Source organism: Coturnix japonica, chromosome 12 (assembly GCF_054131305.1).
Source record: "Coturnix japonica strain WE chromosome 12, WE-NBRP24, whole genome shotgun sequence".
Classification (NCBI taxonomy): domain Eukaryota; kingdom Metazoa; phylum Chordata; class Aves; order Galliformes; family Phasianidae; genus Coturnix; species Coturnix japonica.
In genome coordinates this window covers 3,578,647-3,599,138 of record NC_140674.1, presented here as the reverse complement: position 1 = coordinate 3,599,138, position 20,492 = coordinate 3,578,647, and the positions used below count along the sequence as shown (strand labels likewise).

The 20,492-nt window shown below is 51.3% G+C and overlaps 2 protein-coding genes across 40 annotated transcripts in view; both read left to right on the top strand.

The window, feature by feature from the left end:
• The first annotated feature begins 788 nt into the window (after positions 1-788).
• On the top strand, positions 789-16,139 carry EFHD1 (EF-hand domain family member D1). 3 transcript variants are annotated; one of them, XM_085512613.1, is made up of 4 exons: positions 789-995; positions 8,686-8,833; positions 13,310-13,444; positions 14,487-16,139. In XM_085512613.1, exons 2-4 carry the CDS (start codon positions 8,720-8,722, stop codon positions 14,619-14,621), a joined length of 384 nt encoding a protein of 127 aa, XP_085368739.1. In that variant the 5' UTR covers positions 789-995; positions 8,686-8,719; the 3' UTR covers positions 14,622-16,139. The 3 variants fall into 3 exon arrangements, with proteins under 3 accessions (XP_085368739.1, XP_015726721.1, XP_085368738.1); XM_015871235.2 differs by lacking the exon at positions 789-995 and adding an exon at positions 1,362-1,695; XM_085512612.1 differs by lacking the exon at positions 789-995 and adding an exon at positions 2,691-2,923.
• Positions 16,140-19,562: 3,423 nt separating this feature from the next.
• The window catches only part of GIGYF2 (GRB10 interacting GYF protein 2), a 70,070-nt gene continuing 69,140 nt past the window's right edge, over positions 19,563-20,492 (top strand). For 34 of the 37 annotated variants that reach the window (XM_085512602.1, XM_015871145.3, XM_085512591.1 and 31 more), the window contains exon 1: positions 19,563-19,626. The gene's annotated coding sequence lies outside the window, so the exon portion shown is untranslated. Of the gene's footprint in view, positions 19,627-20,367; positions 20,414-20,492 lie in introns of those variants that run through there. The other 3 variants (XM_085512576.1, XM_085512581.1, XM_085512580.1) reach the window with 3 other exon arrangements.

Sequence of the window (20,492 nt, the reverse complement as noted above, 5' to 3'; positions counted from 1 at the left end):
CACACACGTCTCCATTACCTTCAGCTCTGAAGTGCAGAGCGACATTATTTGTCTCTACCACAGTCACCCTTGTTCAGCTGTTATTTCCCAGGCTCTGTCTGTCGCCGTTTTTGTGCGGGGAAATGCGCTGTGCCACTCGTGGCATTTCTTTAATACAAAGGCATGTAGGCATGGAAAGGCATCACATTTATCACTGCAACCACAGTGCAAAGTGTAAGAAATGACTCAGATGATCTTTTGGGACCCAAATCTCCAGTAAAAAATAAAAGGTTTTAATTTGCAATTACTATTGTGGGCATCCTTCAAGCCAGAGCACACAGCCAAAAGCATATCACAGCCTTATATTCCTTGTCCCCTTAGGCCAGGAATTTCTCCCATTTCCCCATTGCTTGAGTAGTCCACATTCACAGTCTATTGCTATTGTATTTACAGCCTGATTCCATCCACCTTTGATCTCTCTTTCATAATTTGTTACCTCTTGGTTATCCTGTCTGTCCCGCCTGTTTCTGTAATGTCGACAGCTGAGCCTCTCACTATCTCCTTAGCTGTTCATCCAAGTGTACCCTGCCTGGTACATGAGGATGGAGAAAATCAGCACCGCAGCTTTAGCTGTCACGGAGGGAGCCCCAGGCCCTCACATTCTGCCTTGTGTTTGCTGCAGGCAACAGTAGCGGCCAGGGCGGCTCCGAGTGGCCTCAGCGGCTCCTTTCTGCATGGGGTTTGGTTGCAACGACCTTAGTTAATAGGCGCAGCCGGAGGTCACCACGTTACGGTGGGGTTACAATGTTGCTTCCTGCCCGCTTTCAGCTGAGACACAGTTCGAACCAGCCCTCGCTCCTCTGCGACGCTCAGGTTCTAGAGTCACGAGTAGGTGCTGCCTCCGAGCTGCCGCTTTGCTCTCCGTGTTCTTCCCCGGCGGTAAATCCCATCAGCAAGCAGCCTAACCCGCGCTAATCCCGTTTCGGGGGCTCTGTGGGGTACCTTGCTGGGATCGGGTGAGTAGGGGCTGGAAGGGACGGCGCTGGCAGCACAGCCCGGCAGGTCGTGCTGCGCTGAGGGGGGGCTGCCCGCCCCGCAGGAGGAGGGGGAGCGCGGGGCCGGGCCGGGCTTTGTCCCAGGTTAATTTTAGATGAGGGGGAGGCACGCGCCGGAGCTCACGGTCCGCGGCACGAGGCAGGAGATCGGCCCCGCACGGCGCGGCTGCACCTGACCGCGGGCGGCTGCGGCTCGAGGGTCACTGGGGAGAGCCGCCCGCACCCCTCCCGCACGGCTCCTGCAGCACCGCCCCGCCCCGCCCCGTCCTGCTCCGCCCGCCGCCTCCGAGAGAGGGAATAAAGTTCAGGGCCGGGGCGGGCGGTTCTACGCACAGCGCGAGCGCGGCCCGCGGCGGTGCGGGGCGATGGCCTCGGAGGAGCTGGCGCAGAAACTGCAGCGACGGCTGCTGCTGGAGGAGAGCGGGGCGGCCGAGGGCGATGCGCAGGAGGCGGCGGTCCCGGCCCCGTCCGAGGCGGGCGAGGAGGAGCGGAGCTGCCTGACGGCCAGCGCGGGCGCGGAGCTGAGTGCTAAGCTGGCCCGGCGGCACGACATCAACGAGGGCGCGGCGCAGCCCCGGCGGGCGGCCGTGTTCAACCCCTACACCGAGTTCAAGGAGTTCAGCCGCCGGCAGATCAAGGACATGGAGCGCATGTTCCGCCTGTGAGTGCCGCGCGGGGTCGGCCGGGCCCCTCCGCCGCCTTCCTTGACTTCCGTCCCGGCCGTCCCCGTGTGTTCCGTGGGAGGTGGGCGCGAGGGGGCTGCACGCGGCCGCTCTGCCCTGCGCTCCGCTTGCTTCTGCTCGGCTGCTTTCCCAGGGCCGGGGGGGTGATGGGTGCTCGTGGTGGCAGCTGTGCTTGATGGGGAAAGCGTGTAGGACGAGGAGAAGCACCTGTGTGTCCCTGTGTCGGGGGGACGAGCGCAGTGCACGGCTGTGTGCTGCTGGTGCCTGCTGCCTGCAGGTACGGCTGACCTTTGCTTGGCCTCCTCTGACGTCCTGCTGTGTGCTTGGCGGGGCCGGGAGGGGAGCGGTGCTGCTGCAACAGCGCTGCTGTGTGCCCGGGGCGGGCCCGTGTCCCTGTACCGTACAGTCATGCTGCACGTCTGCCTTCAGCAGCGGAGTGTCCCCTGCAGCTCTGCTCGGCAGCGTTGCGGCTCCAACTGTGGTCTTGTTGGCCGGGCTTTGTGTTCCCTAATGTGCACTACAAATGAAACTTGAGTGTGGTTTTCTCTTTTCCTGGGATGGAGTTCCCCTCCTGTCAGGAGCGTTCATACTAAATTCAAGCAATGCAGAGCACTGTTTGTGTAAGGCAAAGTGCTTCTGCTTAACCAGGGCCGTGTTCCAGCCCTGCTGGGTGTTCTCCGTGCCCTGTCTTGGCTCCTGCATTTGGGTTGTGCGTGAGCGCCTTTGTTGCCCGTGCTCATGTTTCCTTCCAGTGCCCCAAATCTCTGCTCTCTGGGCACGACGTTCCCAGCCTCGAGGAGGGGGGCAGGGCTGGGGGTGGGGATGCTGCCCGGCACGAGGAGGCTGGACCACGAAGGAGCCGTGTGGGGTGCAGAGAGCTGCTTCGGCTTACAGAGGTGTCTGCAGCAGGGTTTGTAACTTGTCAGGTCTTTCTCCTGCCTGAAAGCTGCCTTCAACGTTTCAGAGGTTGGGCGGGGAGTTTGCTTGAATGCTTCCACTTCACAGCTCGGTGGGGTGTTGCCGGCCCCAGACAGGACTGTTGCTGCGGGAAACCTCGCTGTGTGCTTGTGGCGAGGCATTCATTTCTCTGAGTGTGCCGGAGGTCTTTGTTGTGTGGGCTGCTTTGCATCAGCAGCTGGGCACGGGGAGGGAGGTGTCTGGGCGAGACTTCTGCTCTGCTTGCTCCTGTGTCACTTCTGGCTGCTGGTAAAGGGGTCCTGTGCTGTGTGGAGGGCTGAGATGTGGGACTGGGAGGGCAGGGGGATGATCGGTGCTGGTGGCCTAGGAGCTGAAAGTAGGAGCGTGGAGCAAGCAGGGATGCAGACTTGAAAGGGAAAAGGAAGGGAACAACTGTGATTGGGGAAATAAAAAGTGGAAGAGCTGAATTGCAGCTGAATTTTTAGACAATGAGCTCATTAAATGCAGGCCTTACAAGTGGGGAATCTAGGCTTTGCAGTTGAATGCTAATCAGCAGTTCAGTGTAGCTGGGAAGCATTGTGTGCCCTCTGAGGACCATTGCAGCTGAGCACTGGTCAGCCTACCAGAACAGGATGGAGCTGGGCTGCGTGCTCCCATGGCCCCATGGAATGGTAGGTGTCATCCTTCTGGGTGGGAGGATGGAAACCTCTGTGCTGGAGGCACCTGGAGTTGGCTGTAGGGGATCTGGTCTTTGCTCCATATGGTCCCAGCAACCTGTTTTAAGTATTGGCCAGCACCACGTGCTCCAGAAGGAGAGGAAATACTCCTCTTAAATCCAGCCTGACAGAGCTAGAGTTAATGTGATTAAGGGTTTTATGCTTCATATGGCTTATTGGCCCCAGCAACAACAACCCAGGATTTTTCTTACTAATGTTAGACATTACAAGCAGGCAGCCATGTTGTCTTGTTGCCAACAGATGCCAAGTTTCCACTGTTGACTTCCCATTCCTGGGGTCTGGGACCAAGGGTTGGTTGGGCTTGGCTCACCCTCCTGTTTGAGCTTCATGTCCCTGTTCCTGTGTGCTTAAGGAGGTGCCAGCACTGGGGTGCTGTGGCTGTGCCACCCCAGGGGCTGCTGCTGTGAAGTGTGGATGTGCCTCAGGTGGCAGCGGGAGCTCTTGGGGTGGGCTTCTATTTTATTTTTTTTATTTTGGTAGAGGGACCAGGCAGTCTGCAGCTCAGGCTAATTATAATGTGACCTAATTAGCTGCCTGTTCTTACAGTGTGTGGTGATGGAGGTAACCACAATAACCTCTCTTTCCAAAGTCTTGCAAGCAGGCTCTAGGGAGCCCTGGAGTGCTGCAGCTCACCTTGCTGTGATCTCATCTGGGCAAAGGCAGCTTGGGGGCAGGTGTGTGTGAGTGAGATCCAGGCTGTGCCTGGGCTGAGTGACCTCCCTGAGGTATGTAGCGGGGGAGGAGAGCAGCCACCAGATTAGTCTGCAGGGTGGGAGGAAGTGCATAAATTCCAGCGCTGCTGTTGCACTTAGGGAATTTCATGTGCTGCCCACTCGTTTCATGATTGCCTTGTGTCTATCGAGTGGGGAAGGCTGTGGACTCCTTTCAACCCCCTGAAGCAGCCTGAGAGGCCTGGGCCGGGTGCAGGCTGGTGCTGCACACCCTCATTTGCCCTGGGATGGCTGTGCTCCTGCTGTGACCGGCTGTCCCTGATCTGCCACCAGCTGCCCAGTGGTCAGGGAGCTAATCCTTATGGGAAACTGGCTGCCCAAGGGCACATCACTCCAGCTCTGCAGAGGAAGTCTGTGCGTAGGAGACTTCCATCTTGTCCTATCCCCTCAAGAGCAAAGCATGGCTGAGAGACTGGAAATCCTTGCTGGTGATGGGAGTCTGCTCCTGCCCCAGTATGGAGGAGCTGTTATCAAAGCACTTGATGTGTAAGGTGATACACAATGCTCTGAGGAAATCAAGTGCTGCTTAGGAAGAATTTTGGAATCTTTAAGAAGAGATTATTACCTCTTCAACACCACTACTCTGATTTGTTTCAGAGCCTGCATTAGGCCATTAGTGTGCGGGAGTTGCAGATCAAAGTGCAGATGCCCGCAGTGTGTACAGTGAATGTGTACAGGAAGGGCAGGTTTTTTTTCCAGTCTTTCTCAAGGAGTGTGAATATTTAGAAATTGCTCTTTGATCCTCCAGTATTTGGGATTTCTCATTCAGCTGTTGTTGTTATTTGGTGGTTTGCTTGTTAAGACAGCTGGTGAGGTAACTGCCAAGTCAGTGCTGGTAATGCAGTCCTCAGCTTTTCCTTTTTCCTTTTCTTCCTTTCCCAGTCCTTTTATCTTCTGTGGTATAAACCTCCAGCTGTGCTGCATAACACCATTTTAATAATTCTCCTAGCACAATAATTGTGCTTGATACACTTCTTGCCCTTAAATAAGTCTTTTCAGTTAAGCATTGCCTCTTTCCTTCCTTTCCCCCTATTTCTGCTGCCTCTTTCCCAGTGCTCCAGCAGCAGGGACACACTGCAGCCTGGGTGGAAGTGAGCCAGCCTGGGAATCTGGGTGCATCCTTGTTGCAGCAGATTTTGGCAGCAGCTCAGTGTCTCATCTGCTGCCAGGATTGTTACTGTGTCTGTACTGCGAAGCTTTACTGTGTCAGCCACGGTGCTTGTAGCTGTGTGCCGTGTCTCAGCTCATCCATGGGGTTACAGTTGCCCTGTTGCAGAAGGGGACCCACCGCAGCCCTGCTGCTGGAGCTGCCCCATCTCTGTGTGCCTGAGATGTGAGATATCCTTGCCTGTCAGTGTGAGAGCCCCTCGATAATGCTTGCGTGTTGCTAGGGTGAGACTTGGCTGGCAGCCCAGCCAGCTTTGAAGGGAGCAAAGCTCTGGTGTCATGGCAGGACAGAGGGTGATGGTAGGGCTGGTGAAGCTGCTGGGCACGCAGGTGCTGCATAGTCCTGCTGTGCCACCCCTGCAGTATAGGACAGGGTGGTATTCAGGATGCTGGGGTATGTTTAGGGGCCAAACCTCCTCCAGCTCTGCTTGTGCTGGCCTTGCAGGGTGTTTGTCACACTGCAGGAGCAGGGCTGCTGTGCTGGCAGTGCAATAACAGGTGAGTGCTGCACCAGGGCATGGCTGGAGCCCAGGGTGCTGAATGGGAGCTCCCAGAAGGTAGTTGGTGTGGTTTTGGGTCGGGCCGATGCTCCCCAGGTTCAGCTGTGTAACAACTGTGCTGTGCCCTGTCGTGTCAAGTGCCTGCAGCCGTGGGGGTGCAGCAGGGAATGAATGACACCTTCTCTCATGCCCTATAAATATGTCTCTCCCTAAATAGTCTGGCCGTGCAGCTGTGTGGCGGTTGTGTGTCTGTGCCAAGGTCCTAAAATACTCACGCTGTGCTGGGAGGAGAGTGGGGGTGGGGAGGGAATGCAGCAGTTTGCAGGGTGCTGCACTGCTCCATGGGTGGCCATGAGCATCTGGGAGCTGCCACGTCCTGCTGTCCCCAGCCCTGAGTGACTGGGAAGCAGCCTTTGGGGGCTGTGTGTCTGCTGAGCTGCTGCTGCTTGCCAGTGGCCTGTCCTGTGTTGAAGCGTTCCTCTGGGGCCGCCCAGCCCTGTGCACTGAACACCTATTGTGTGGCTGGGACAGCGTGCTGTTCTGCTGCCTGTTCCTCACAATCCTGGCTTTGTGCTGCCTCTCTGCAGGATAGTTGAGCCCTGAAGCTGTGCCCAGTGGTAAAGCACCCAGTGTAGCTAGTTAACCCTTCTGGGTGGTGTCTGCCCTCCAGGCTCAGTGCTGAGATGGAGATGGGCACTGAGGACCAGTGTCTGCATCACAAGGGTGAGATGGGCAAAGTGTGGGCTGGGCACCTTCCCTCCTTCTGGTTTTGTCTCTGCTGCCCTTCTCTGAGAGTGACAGCCCTTGTTTGAGGTCTCGCTGTAGCTCTGCTTGCACAGCCAGCTGAAGAGCAGCATTGGCTTGTTAGGGTAAAACAGAAAAAAGTAAATCCCCAGAGCCTCCCTGCCACAGTATACAGTGGTGCCTTATCTGATCAAAGGCACTGCCTGTCCAGCTGTCTTACTCTGGAGGAACAGCTCCACAGCCTTTTTCACAAACTTATAGGAGGAGCAGTCTGACACTTAAACAGGGGAGAGAGACATTGTACTTAATGCAGTTCTGCAAGAGCATCTCATAGCTAGGTTTGGTTATGCTGCTTACACATACCTTAAATTACTGATGCTTTCCTGCAGTGTGCCTGCTATTTCTTCCTTTCCTGACCTGTCAGCTCTGTGACCTGGTTTCTCTCCTAGTTTCCCAGAAAGCTGTCCCATCTAGTGTCCTTAGGTTTGCTGGCTGCAGATGTGCCTGCAGGTTAGCAGCAGGGCGTGCAGGCCCACTGGGTGCTGTCACTTCATTTCTCATGGGCTTGATATGTTGTGCCTCACGGTAGTAGGGGTACAGTATTAAAAACTGTTTTGGGAGGTGGTGGGGCTGTCTAAAAAGCAGCAGATGCCACCCTGGCTTGAAGGATCCCCACCCGGTGCTGTGGTGGAGCAATGCTGTTAACTGCAGCCCTGCCTTGTGCTGCCCACACCTGCATGAGGCTCAGGGCCAGCAGCTTTGCTCTTGCTTTTCTCAGCCGCAGCTTCCTTTGCAGCTGTGAGGTTTCTTAACTGGAAAGGGCTTTCTTCCAGAGTAACCACAATTGTGCAGGTCTTGTTCTGGGATGGCTGCAGCTGTCGTGCTCTTTGGAAGAGAGCTAATAGTGAATGAATGATGGGTGGAAGGATTTCACTATCTTCTGCCAGAGAAGAGAGCTTCGGCACCGTGTGTAGGGCTTCCTCTCTGAGCAGCCAAGAAGATAAAACTGCTTTGGGTTTGAGATGATGGGGAAGGAGGCCAGGGCAGCAGCAGGCACTGCAGCATGGGTTTAGCCTAGCCAGCCCCTGCTCCATCCTGCTGTGAGAGCCCTGGCTTTGTGCTGGACCACAATGGCCCACTCTTGTTTGACTTGCTTTCTGATTTGGGAATGAATCTTGAAGCTGGATGTGATGGGACTTTTCACTCTGGGTGAATGCAGGGGCTGGCAGGACTGGGATGAGGGATGGCTACTGAACTGTCCTATAGTGGAGTTCATCTCTTGTGTCTTCAGACTTTGAAACCCAGTAATGACTCTCATGGCTATGAAGTGCTGGGTATTCCTCCCTTGCTGGCAGAGGATGTCAAGGGAGGAACTGCTTCACAGTCTCAGTTGGAGAGCTGTAGGTCACTGCCTCTCTCCTTCATTTCTACTTTTTCTTCCTGCAAAGAGTTGTTTACAGTCTTTTTTGCTCTTATGGGTGTGTGGTCCTACTCCAGCCTTGCTCCTAGACCTGTCCCAAGGTGGGTGTAAATTTCTTCTCCCGTTGCTGTCTTGCAGCCATCAGGCACCAGCCAGGATTACAGCAGTGTACTGTGCTTCCCTCAGCCTGCTTTTGTGCTCTGCCTCAGGGCACTGAATCAACAGCTGCCCTGAAGCAGAGTGCTTATGTAGTACAAAAGCATTTCAGAGAGATGAGATCTTAATGGCCAAGCGGGTTTCTTTTGCTTACAAAGGAAGATAGCTTCCTTTGAGGGGAGGTTCTGGTTGGTCTGTGCGCCATGTTTCTCCTCTAAATGAGCTTGAGAGTAGGCAGCAGCTGGCTCTGGCATGCCTTTGCTGCTCCATGCTGGTGCATGGTGTAAGCTGTGTGCAAGTTAACTTCATGCTGGACACGTAAGTGGGTGAGATGGAAATCCCAAGATAAGCTGAGTTCCTCTTCTTTCTGTGTGGGATGATTTGGCTCAAGCTTCTGAGTACTTTCCTCTTGGAAGAGACAGCTCTGAAAGTGGTCTACCACTTCCCTGAGCTTAATATAATTTGTTGTACAGCTTTTCTCTGCTGCATGTTGAACTGCTTTGTGTTTATCCATTTGCTCAGTTCTTTCTCTGGGAAACATGCTCCTGGATACAGGGAATGATGAGGACTAACCCCCCCCCTTTGTACCCCACAGGTATGACTCAGGACGGGATGGGTACATTGACCTGATGGAGCTGAAACTGATGATGGAAAAGCTGGGAGCCCCTCAGACCCACCTGGGCCTGAAAAACATGATCAAAGAGGTGGATGAAGACTTTGATGGGAAGCTCAGCTTCCGTGAGGTAAGGTGGCATGGGTGCAGCTGGGAATGTTGTTGTGGGGTAGAAGGGAGGAGGCAGCCCTCTTCTCTGGCTGTAGTCCTGTCCCTTCCACATTCCTCCTATTGCAGGATGTGGTGAAGCAGCAGATGGGTCATGGGCAGATCCAGGTCTGAAGCACTGAGAGCAACCATCTCCATGTTCATCTTTCAGTCAGCAAAGAGCTCTGTCATTGCTCTACTCTGATGCTACTGGGCATCAGTTGTGCTGGAGGAGCTGAGAGCCCTGCTGTGGGCAGGGCAGGAGCTGCTGCTGAATGAAAGAAGAGAGGGTGCTTAGTCAATGGCACTTGTGCATTCAAGGGTACCCAGCCTTTATCACAGCAGTTATCACAACCTCCTGTTGAATAATCTTATACTGAGCTTTGATTGCTACCTGTATCAGTAGTGTGCATAACAATGTGGCTTTATACATTAACCAACAGCTCCTCAAGCAGTACAATTACTTAACTCCTGCAGCAGTGGAAGGTTGTGTAGCCATCCTGCTGCTCTTTCCCCCCAGGAAGTGTTGCAGATAGGAAAGCCTTGCTGCTCAGGGCCTGTGTGTGGAGGGACTGTGCTCTTGCCACACTTCTGGGGTGGGCATTTGGTTGTGGGCGTGAGATGAAGAGCTCTCACAGTTCAGGATGTTGGTTTTGATTTTTGAAAGTGCCATTTGTTTGGGGTGTTCTTTTTTTGAGAGGGGAAAATGAGGATGTCTCTGTCCACCCTTTAGAGCTGTCAGGAATAACTGTGTATGCTGAAGTTCCTCATTCATCCTTGCTTTGTTCCTTCTCACACACTGTTCCCATTATTGCTCAGAAAAAATGCTTTTAACCACGGTGAGAGCCTCTCTGCTTACACCTGTGAAGTTCAAAGCTGGCAGATCCTCTGTGCAGGGAAGGGTACCTGCTCAGGCAGAGGTGAACTGGAGGTAGCAAAGAATCCAGTGGAGCAGGAAGAGCACAGAGTCCTTGGCCCCAAGTCACACTGGGGTGAGATAAGCACTGGATGTAGAACAGACACACACCTGTGACTGCCAAACCTCTGCATGCACTGGTGAAACCCTCTCTGCTTTGCTGTGTGCTGCCTGGGCTCGCCTTTGTATTGGGTGAAGAGCCAGGAATGGCTCCTTGGCTATGTGAGTGGTGCTGTGGATGCTTTCTCCAGTAGAAGTGAAGCTCCTTTATCCCCCAGGGTTCTGGGAGGCCCAGCCTGTGATGTCCTGGCATTGGTGTTCCAGCACAAGCAGCAGTGTGGCTCCTCTTCTGCTGCCACCTGTTTGGAGCACAGCCCCTTGCATGGCCACACGTCAGCTGGCATGTGCTGAGTGTGCTGCCAGCTCTTGGCACATGGCAGGCAGCAGCTGGTGCTGTTGTTGTAGTTTGTGGCCAGATGCAAGAAGATGGGCAAGCAGACACAAGCTTGAGTGGTACACAGGCTGGAATGAGGCAATGTTACTGGCAGAGCTCTGGGGACAAATTACACAGTCTTGGCAGGCACTCAAATCTTCCAGTGGTGGAGAGGAGCAGTGAGCTGGTTGTGCTGTTACAGAAGCTCAGGGCAGAGGGCTGGCAGGAGGATGGGCTTCCTGGTGGGTGAGGAGGCCTAAACCAGCCCCATAGCCCTGCCCTGCTTCCTGTTAGTGGTGACTTATGAGCACATGGTGAGTGAGCTGACTTAGACCACTCTGATAACTCAAGGAGAAACCCGGTTTTAAATGCATGCCTGAACTCAGCAGCGTGGGACTCCACTGCTGGAGGGCTCCTGTCTGTCTTTCCAGAGGATGTGTCCTGACAAACCTGCCTGAAAATATGCTGCTTGAGGTCTGGCCAAAGAATGGCTAAGGTCCTCTTTCAGTTGCAAAAGGTCACCTTTTTGTAGCTGCTTTGGGTAGTGCCATGTCCTCCCATTCTGTGCAGGCTGTTATCTGGAAGGCAGACATTTATTGCTCTGCCTTGTTGCTGACAAGCCATTGGCCCTATTAGGAGTGCTGCTTGTACTGGTGACTTCTGAGGGTCTGTCAGTTTATCAACCATTAACTGCACAAGGCTTCCTCGGCAGCTTGAGCCAAGCAGTTCAGGCCTTGAAATACCATGTACAGTAGGGGGAGAAAAATACTCATGTTGCTTTTGTTCATTACCACAGGAAAACAGAGTTAATTGGTATAATAGTAATGGTTAATTCTAGCTGCCATCTACAGCCTGCCACAATCCTCCCACTTCCTCGCACACTCACCTGTTGAAATGCTGACCCACGTCATGTTTGCTAGCAGGGTTTGTGCCTCAGGTGACACCACTTGTGGTAAGCAGTTCCAAGGGCACAGCTGCCAGTCAGTCCAATTCCAGCCCTCGTGACCTGGAGGTCAGCGTGGTGTTCAGTGGGTTGCATGTCTGCAGCATTGCTCTGAGACTTGGCACTGATTAGGTCTTTGCTAATGAATGATGTGAGGGTAAATATATCTCTTGCTTCCTATGAGGTTTGTGGGGTGGAACGTGTGAGTCCTGATGTACCAACTTTTTAAGAGCTGGATCTTTAAAAGAATAGCATTATTCCCTTTGGCTTCTCTTGGCGTTTCTCTGCTGCTTAGCTGCATGTGCTATGTCCTGGGCCTAGCAAGGGTATGAAATAAGTTAGTTTCCTGATGAGCTCCTATGTCTGAATTTAAAACTACTGATAGTGCTTGATGTTAAGTGAGGATTGATGCCTCAATAGCAAGTAACTGGTGAGTGTGGGCTGCAGGCAGTGTACTGACAGGTAGGGTGAATCAGGAGATCTGGTGGTAGCCGGAATTATGCCCTATAGTCTGCACTGCAGGGTGCTCAAAGGCTGGAGTTACACTGTGTCCGCTCAGCTTGCTCCTTGGTTTCCTTTTTAGCTTGCTTTCCTTGGCTGCAGCAGCCTGTGTTCCATTGGAGGAATGCTTCCCCATCCCTTAGTTTCAGGATGATTCATGCACACTTGTATTTGTGACTGGGTGTTTCCAGTCTCCTCCCTGGGCAACAGCTGTACCAGACCTCAGGATTGTGCTGCTTTTGTTGCACTTGTCCAATGCCAGGAAGTGGGACTTGCAAGGTGGAGCAGAAACTGTGCAGAGGAACTGTAACTACCAGCAGTGTGTGCAGCCTGGCCTGCCTGCTGGCTCTCCCTGCCCCTGTGCTCAGCAGTGGTGGCAGAAGAGAGGAACTAAGCCCAAACCTGGAGGATGTGAGCAGAGTGACAGCATGTCTTGGGAAGGATTTGGTTTCTGCTCAGCAGAGCATTGTCTGATTTGTTGCATGTTTTCTGGAGGAGAATGAAGTTTCTCCCCAAGCACAGACTGCTTTCTAGCCTCTCTGTGCTGAGCACACAAGGGGTTACAAGGCCGTCACATGAAGCAAGGCTTGGTAATGCTGCCTTTTGTGAGAGGGCAGCCAGCATTGCCGTCATCTCCACACCCCTCCCCATGGGAATCTTCCCAAGCTCCCATCTCCATGGGCTTCTGCGAACAATTTGAAGAAGAGTAGGGCTTTCTCAGTTCAGATGCTGGGACTCTGCTGCCCTCCTCTGGGAAAACACAGACGCTTTCTGGAGGAGGAAGCCAAGCCCTGAAGTGCAGGGGGTGCCAGGAGTGCCTATGCAGATGGACTTCACAGCAGTCCTGTGTGGTATTTGCAGCTCTCTCCCCTGGCCTGAAGTGATGCATTATTACTGGACTCCTTTAGTACTGGGTGACTTGTTTCTGTCTCTGTTCCTTCAGTGCTGTACCAAGCAAGCACTGAGACACCTCCTGGGGTGTCCAATAGCAAGGGATTGGTTGTGCAAATTCACTTATCAGGTGATGCAGAGATCTTTATTCTTAAGCAGCTGTTCTTATGTGAATTTGTTTTTTGTTGTTGTTGCTTTTTAAAGTGCTTAATGGTAACATGACTGATTCTTTTTCTGCAGTTCATTTGCCAGTTTGTGCCCTGCTGTAGTGAATCCAGGTTTGTCTGTAGTTCAGTGCAGGACAAAGGTTTCAAAGCCAGTTACTGTGGACACTGGTACTCCCTTAAGCCATCTCTCATGAGGGCATGCTCCTCATCTGACCTGACAGATATATTAGAGAAGCTCTCCTGTATGTTATTTAATGGGCACAACAGAAAGCAATACCTGGGTGTTACTCATTGCAGCTAAGTCATTCCGGGTTTCCTGGAACAAGTTGAGGCATTGCTCCAAGTACTGATTTGAGTAATCTTTCCCCTGTCCTAGACAAGGAGCCAGTTGAAATGACCATATGTTATTGTTCCTGGTGCATTTGGCCTTAATCTTGTTTTTTTCCTCCTATGCTGTGTGGACAGCGAGGCTTGGGAAGCACTGAAGGCAGGCCTCGTGGCAGCTGGGCTGTCCCCAGATTGCTTTCAAGTGCACACCTTGTCTGTGCTGTTTGCATTTTATTTCTTCATCTCAGTGAGTAACTTGAATTTTTCTTCTGTTTTGGTAGTTCCTGTTGATTTTCCACAAAGCTGCAGCTGGTGAACTTGAGGAGGACAGTGGATTGTTGACTCTTGCAAAGCTCTCTGAGATCGATGTGTCCATTGAAGGAGTCAAAGGAGCCAAAAACTTCTTTGAAGCTAAGGTATGTTGTACCAAAGACAAACTGAAACTGCACATAGACCCTGACTGTCACTGAGATTCTAACTGCTTGCTTTTCAGTAGAAGATATCTATTTTATCCCTAGCTTAAAGAATGCGTAAACTCCATCTGGCCTTCAATTATTGTTTTTTCCCTTCAGATTTTATTGTCTAACTACAGCATTCTTTTGCAGTTTAATCAACACTAGAATGCCTTCGTTCAGCCTCTGCTGAGGGTCTTACCCTGGTAGAGCTGACTGGTGGGCTCGTGTCCCTGTGGCTGAGAGCTGTACGTGACCAGCTGGCGATCTTCTTTTAGAAGACAAAAACATCCTGGAAACAACTTGACCAGGGAGCTCAGTTTAGTGGTGATCTGAGTGTTTTGGAGTATAGAATTTCAGATGTCTTTTTAGAGCAGTTCTTTGTAACCTTTGGAATAAAAATTATTCCACAGAGTCCTGGTGCTGGCAGAAAGAGCTTTACACAATGAGAAGCTGACAAAGCACCCTTTTTGCAAGTTCTCTTGGATAGAGAATAATCCTGCTTGCTTACATAAGAAGTTTTGTCCTGAGAGTGTAGCACAGCTATTGCACAGCAGATGTACTGAGATGAAAGCTGGAAAAACAGCCAGCAAAGAAAAAGAAGTCTCTTTGATCTGCAGATTATCTGTGGTGTAGTATGATTATCTCAGATTTGGCTACGATTCAGAGCTGTTTTCTGCTGTAGTTTCTCCCACTGTTTACTCACAAGTTATGCTGTGCTGTATGCTTACAGAAATAATGCATTTGACCTAGTACTGATGGCATTGTTTTGGTTACTTGCTAGTGACTTATTAGTAACTGACGTTTCTTTTACTGATGTCCAAGTCAGGCAAGCTAGCAAGTGTTGGATGTAAATACCCAAGCAGTGCAGTCTAATTAATACTTGACCTATGCTTCCCATTAAGCAATGAGGGACACAGTAAACAGTTTGGTGTTGCTCACTTAAGAGTAATCCAGACTTTGGTTCTGTCTCTGTTGCAAAGCATTTCTTTTCTCTTTCTTAAAGGTTCAAGCCCTTTCTTCAGCAAGTAAGTTTGAAGCAGAGATAAGAGCCGAGCAAGATGAGCGAAAGAGAGAAGAGGAGGAGAGGAAACACCGCCGAGCAGCTTTCAGGGAGCTGAAGTCTGCATTTACCCAGTAAGCAGCCAGCCAATACGTGCTCTGGGATTGCACAGGACTTGGTACGTTTTCCAGATCAGGGCACTACCTGGAGAGAACAGCCTGGATCCTGCCAAGCAAAGCTGTAACAGATTTTAGTCTTCCTCTCTTGAAGATCTGAGTTTCCAAGGACTCAGCTCTTGCAGTTACTATGCATTCATAACCATGTGAATCGTAAGAGCTGTGTGCATGCTGTTTGCTTTGAACTGTCAGGAGTACATCACCCTGAAGTAGAAACAGCAGGTAGCAAACCATGGGTAAGCACTGATGAGTGTTTACCTACTTCATTCTTTCTTATTCTGTACACTTCGCTCTTAACCTCCTTATTAATTCATTCCTTGCTTACATTCAAGTAGTGAGGTCTTGTGTAAAGCAGAGCATACGAAATACAGATTCACTTCCTGTATGTTTGTGACACTGTTGTCACACATCCTTGACTTATCAGTCTTCCTCAAAGCCCTGTGCTGCAGGCACTGAAAGCACTGTGAAGAGAGAAAGATAACTACTAGGGACAGGGATCAAATTAATCATTTCCTGTAGCTTTTTTTCTTCTGCCCGGCATGTTGGAGAGTCTTCCAGTTCTTCCTTCTCTGAAGTGCCATACTAACCTTTCAGTCAGATACTGGATTTCTGAGAACTTAGAAGGGAGGAAGCTGGCTCTCTAAAACAAGGAATAGAAAGCTGAGTTGCCTAATCATGTATCTTTCACATTCCATCGTGTTTAGTGTACTATATGGCTTCACTGTATTTTTTTCAGCCTTAGCTGTATCTGTAATTAAGGGATATCGCCAGACAGATGACAGAATTGGATGGCACATGGTTTGTTTTTCCCCAGTTAGGATATGTGCTCATCCTGAATCATAAAGGTGGTGGTGGTGTTTGATTTCATTAGAGCCATAGCAGATGAAACCAGCTCAGCATCCTGAGGGATCCCTACTCAAGAAGGGAAGACCAGAGAGGTTGGCATCTCTAGCTGAATGGGATTTAGAGGGCTTGCACTGTACTCAGCTATTTCCTTTAAGACACACACACAGGAAACTTGCCCACAAATGTTAAATACCTGATGCTCGTCTGGATGCGATGCTGTAGGTTATGATGGAGGGAAGCTGTTGTTCCCTTGGAAAGACCTCTCAGAACATGAATTTGCTCAGACTCTGTCCTTGCTGTTGCCCCAGTTGGTGCATTTTATTTTTTTCTCTCCAGACCAAAACCCAGCAGTCATCTTTTTCATTTGTCTGTTTTGCTTCTTAAACTATAAGCACTAAACTGTGAGCGTGGGATAATGAATAGAAAAACCTCTACTCTTTAATGTCAGGTGAAAGAATTGCTAAACAATTAAACTGTGTATATATCTTCACAGATTATATTTTATAAAATCACGCTTTTTTTAGCTAAATATTTATAATTAAATGTTTTTATACTTGACAAACAAAGCAAATAATTTCATCTTTGATAATTTCTCCTGTTGCTGAAATGTACAAATAAAGCATCATTATCTCCAGTCTTGTCTGTGGATTATTTTAGATCCCCAACTATACTATTTTGTTTACAAATTACTGTAGTGGTTCCTGCTCCACACTGAGCCCTGGAGCATAGCATCCCTATTTGGGTGGGTGAGGAAGTGGAGGACCCTTCTTGATAGTTTCCCCTTTGATACAGCAGCTCTGGTTGCATTTCCTCAGAAGAAGAACATGGCAGTGTAAATATTTGAAATACTGTCCACTGCTGAGTGTTGACAGCTGAACATTGTCAGCCTCCCCATATCTTAAAATAGCCACTGCTTCCCAGCCCTGATAGTGCTCCAGCTGGGAGCTGGGCAGGTTGCTTTGGGTACATTTCACTCTGCCTTTCCTTCTGCTTTTATGTAAGGGAAGGAATATACATGAGAGCCTTCAAGTGTGTCCAAGCATTTTGGTTCTGCTCCTGCCGATTTCCTAACCTTTGCTGGCAGGGTCAGCACAGGGGGGCTCGGAAGGAGCCTTAACTGTATCTCTGCAGACACAATCAAGTGATGAAAGGAAAAACATACATACTCTACCCAGACAGATCTTTTGTATAGCTCTGCTCTGTATGTTGTGGGCAGCTGATGCATTTGCCACATGTCTGTGTACCCTTGGATCTCTGAGGTCAGGTAAAATCAGGATGATGGCTCCTTAGTCTCCATTTCTGTGGGAAAATGGCAAAGCTGCAGCTCTTGAATTCTTCTATTTCCCCTGGGAAGCACAGTAAATGCTGTTTGCCTGGTGTTAGTTTGCACATGTAGTTGTGCAGGGCAGCAGCAGGGGAGGGTGGTAAGAGAAGTTCTTACTTATTAAAATAGATTTGAGTCAATTCCAGGTGATGAGTTTCAATAAGGAAGTCAGTCGTTTCTGGCCCTCGCGTTGCTCAGGCTGTGAAGGCTGGAAGGACAGGTCTTCCATCTGGTTGTGCATCTGTAACAGGACAAGATAACCAGGTGAGTCAACACAAAGCAGGATGTGTAAACATGGGTAAAAGGTTGCTCTCTAAGAAGAGGATCAGCTATGAAACTTGCTGTCTGTAGCAAGCTGACTTTGCTCCTTAGTCCCTTCCTGAAAGGGTGCCAGGCTCTGGGTTAATTGGATTTTGTCCCAGCCCAGCTTTTTTTATGAGGTCATCTTTGGCATGCTGAGAGCAGGAGTGTCGGGTCTGTAGCTGTTCTGTTTGAGCTTTGTTCAGTTCAAATGGCTGCTGTTAGCTGGCACCTTTATTCAGCATAATGAAGAGTAAATGTTTATGATGTACGTGTATTTTGAAGTTGCAACGTGAGTTTTGAAATCAGCTTTGCAAGAATCGACACAGAGAAGTTAATTGCTCTTTAAATTGTCCTGTTTTGTTGGCAATTACTGGACTAAATGATAGCATAATTGGGTCACTCAGAAGTATTAAGGCTGCTGAAGTGCCACAGGTGGCTCTGGGTGTGCATGTGTGGATAAGAACAGACATTTAATGAAAAATCTATTGCATGTGCAGATCTTTCCCAGGATGGATGGAGGCTTGTCTTCAGTCACTGGTTTCCTAGGACAGGAACTTTAGCTCGTCCTTTATCCCTGGAGGATTTTTGTTTAGCATTTCCCAGAGAAGGAGATGTGCAGCTGAGAAATCACCAGTACTTCAGCAAACACTGAGTTCTTAAACTGCAGTGTTTCTCACTGGTATTACTGTGATACTTGTTATGATGGCAGCAGACACCACATGATGGCAGAAGCACTTACCTGATGATCTCGGTGTAGGCACAATCAAGAGGAAAAGGGAAACAACACAGTGTGGGATATCTTGCCTCCAGGTTCTTTGTGGCATGGAATATGGGCTTTAGCTGTGAATACTAAGCAGACTAAATTGTAACCTCATGAGAGCGTCCAAATAAATCCTTGGCAAGATGGATTGGAAGAACAGGAGTACTTCACTGCTGCTTTTCAAACTCAACTTGCCAAATCTATGAAAGATGTCTTAAAATAGTTGGGTGTGTAAAAGTAGCAGTGTTTACGTGGTACTCTTTCAGCACAAGCTATCTGAGGTGACAGATGCATTGAACTGACTGGCTTTAAAAACCACATTTGGGTGTTCATCTGCCTGCCTCGTCCGCTGTTCTTACTGTTATTTTTAGGGACGTGACAAATGATGCTGGTTTTCCCCTCTCATGGAAGGTAGGCACTGCTGACTGCTCAGACAGAAAGCCCAGTATCGCAATAAACAGGAGCTGCTTTTCCAAATAACTAACCTGGAGGTGGGGAGGGCAGATGTGAAAGCCTGACACATCTTTTGAGCTGCTTTATGGTGATTGCTACCATCTCAAAGCTGTGCTTCATGTTCATAGCTTCACAGCTGTACCGAGGCGTGCAGGTTCTTGCTTCCATACTAGGTCAGGTGAAAACAATGAAGCAATAGAGAATGCTTCTGGTTTGTTAGGGATGCCATCTCCTTGCACTTGGATTTTTAATAGCGTGGATGAATTGACACAGCAATCCAGAGGGCTCTGAAGTACATTATGCCCTCAGTACTCAAGGAAACCTCAGCCTCCATGCTGCATTTCTTACACAGACAACATGCAGTCCTCTAATTAAACCATGCATGAACTTAACCACACAGACAGAGCTTTGAATTTTCATGACAACCTTCCTGTTCTGCTTGGATGCAAGTTGTGGAGGACTTAAGAGGCGTTTACCATTACAATAGATACGTAAACATGAGTTTCCTTGGGATATTTTAGCGAAAAAGCTAAGTTCTACAGATGAGACAGCTGTCAGGTATTCTCTTCCTGAATTCAATAATCCTGCCTCAATAATACCTTTGCGTTAACAAGGAGGGGGCGCATCTCTAAGTGATGAACTTCTCCCACCTCAGATAACGTAATATTTGGATATTAGGATGATATTTGGGGGTACTTAAATGCGTGTTCGCTGCCTCTCTCCCTTCCCCAGACCAGTGTTAATATGGAGCTGTGTATAGGGATCACACGTGGCCTGTCAGTGCCCAGCTCCTTGCTAAGGCAGCTTTTCTTTAACCTATCAGCTTCCTAGGGGCGAAATTCCACTCCGATTTGGGGTGAAGCGGTCTGTGTTTCTCTCAGCCCACGCTAAGCCCTCAGGCCCGCAGCCTTGTGCCCCGCCAGCTCCTGAGGAGCCGCTCGCCCCGCCCGCCATCCCTCCCGCGCTGCTACCGGTGCTCACGGCCCGGCGGCTCGTGCTGCGGTTCCCGGCCGCTGCCAGCAGGGGGCGCTCCGCTGAGGACAGAGGCGATGCGCGCGCCGCCGCCACGGGCAGGCCCCCGAGCGCAGCGCGGTGACGTCACGAGGGCGGCGCCCCGCGGGGCGGGGGGAGGGGCGGGGTCGGCCCATCCGGGTCCCGTGGCGGAGGCAGGGGGCGGGGCCTGCCCTCACGTGACGTTGCGTGGCGGCGCAACCGCCATCTTGTGTTGTTGGGGCCGAGCAGTCGCTGTGGCTGTGAGGGACTCTCCGTCCGAGAGCGCAGGTAACGCCGTCTCTCCGGCTCCCTGCCCTCGCCGCCCCTCCGGCCGTTCCGCCCGCCTACACATTCTCGCCGCCGCCGCGCTCTCCGCCCTCCGGAGCGGCTCCGGGCCCCCGCGGCCCCGCGCACCGGCCTGCCCGGCGGCTCCCGTCCGCTGCGGACCGGGGGTGCCGCAGCCCCGAGGCGGCCCGCGGCCTACAGGGGAGCGGGACTCGGGCCCGGCCCGGCGCTGGGAGGGCGCCCGTGTGCCGTGCCCTGCTCCCCTGGTGCTGCGCTGTCGCTGAGCTCGGCCCGGCTGTCCCGGGGTACGGGCCTCGCCTGCTCCATGCGGCTGCCCGGCAGCGAGGGGCTGTCACACGGCGGCGGGGCGCCCGCGGCTCCTCACGGCCCTCGGGGTTGGCGGCCGCGCCTTCCGTGACGCTGAGCCGTGTGAGTTTGCTCCTCCCGGCCCGGCACGTTGGGCTGCTCGTGTGCAGGTGCACGTTGAGTGCAGCCTCTGCCCCGCTCCGAGCACGCCCGGCGCTGTCAGGTGCTGCGGGCTGAGGAAGGAAGGAGCTCGTGGAGCACTGAGCCTGTCCGGCCCACAGCGCAGGGTGATGGGAGCAGCCGTGAGCAGCAGGCAGGCCTTGGCAGCACCACGAGAGCATTGATCACCATCGTGTATGTTTGGTATCGATCCAAGACAAGTCGTTTCAGTGTCAACAAAGGAACTCTGCGTAATCCCACTCTGAAGTGGGACAAGGTGCAGGCTGACAGGAGATGGTGCTGAGTAGTGCTTTTGGAATAAAATGTATGTTTTTCCCTGTAACCTTCAGCACAGCTTTATTTCCTTGCTGTTGCAGTACTTCAGCTCTTGCTGTATTTTTTTA

Bases quoted from the DNA above. Each gene is read 5' to 3' on its own strand.
- EFHD1 (XM_015871235.2), top strand. From the start codon at position 1,400: ATGGCCTCGGAGGAGCTGGCGCAGAAACTGCAGCGACGGCTGCTGCTG. The intron at 1,696-8,685 runs GTGAGTGCCGCG...TGTACCCCACAG, and splicing joins ATGGAGCGCATGTTCCGCCT to GTATGACTCAGGACGGGATG. The intron at 13,445-14,486 runs GTATGTTGTACC...TCTTTCTTAAAG, and splicing joins AAAACTTCTTTGAAGCTAAG to GTTCAAGCCCTTTCTTCAGC.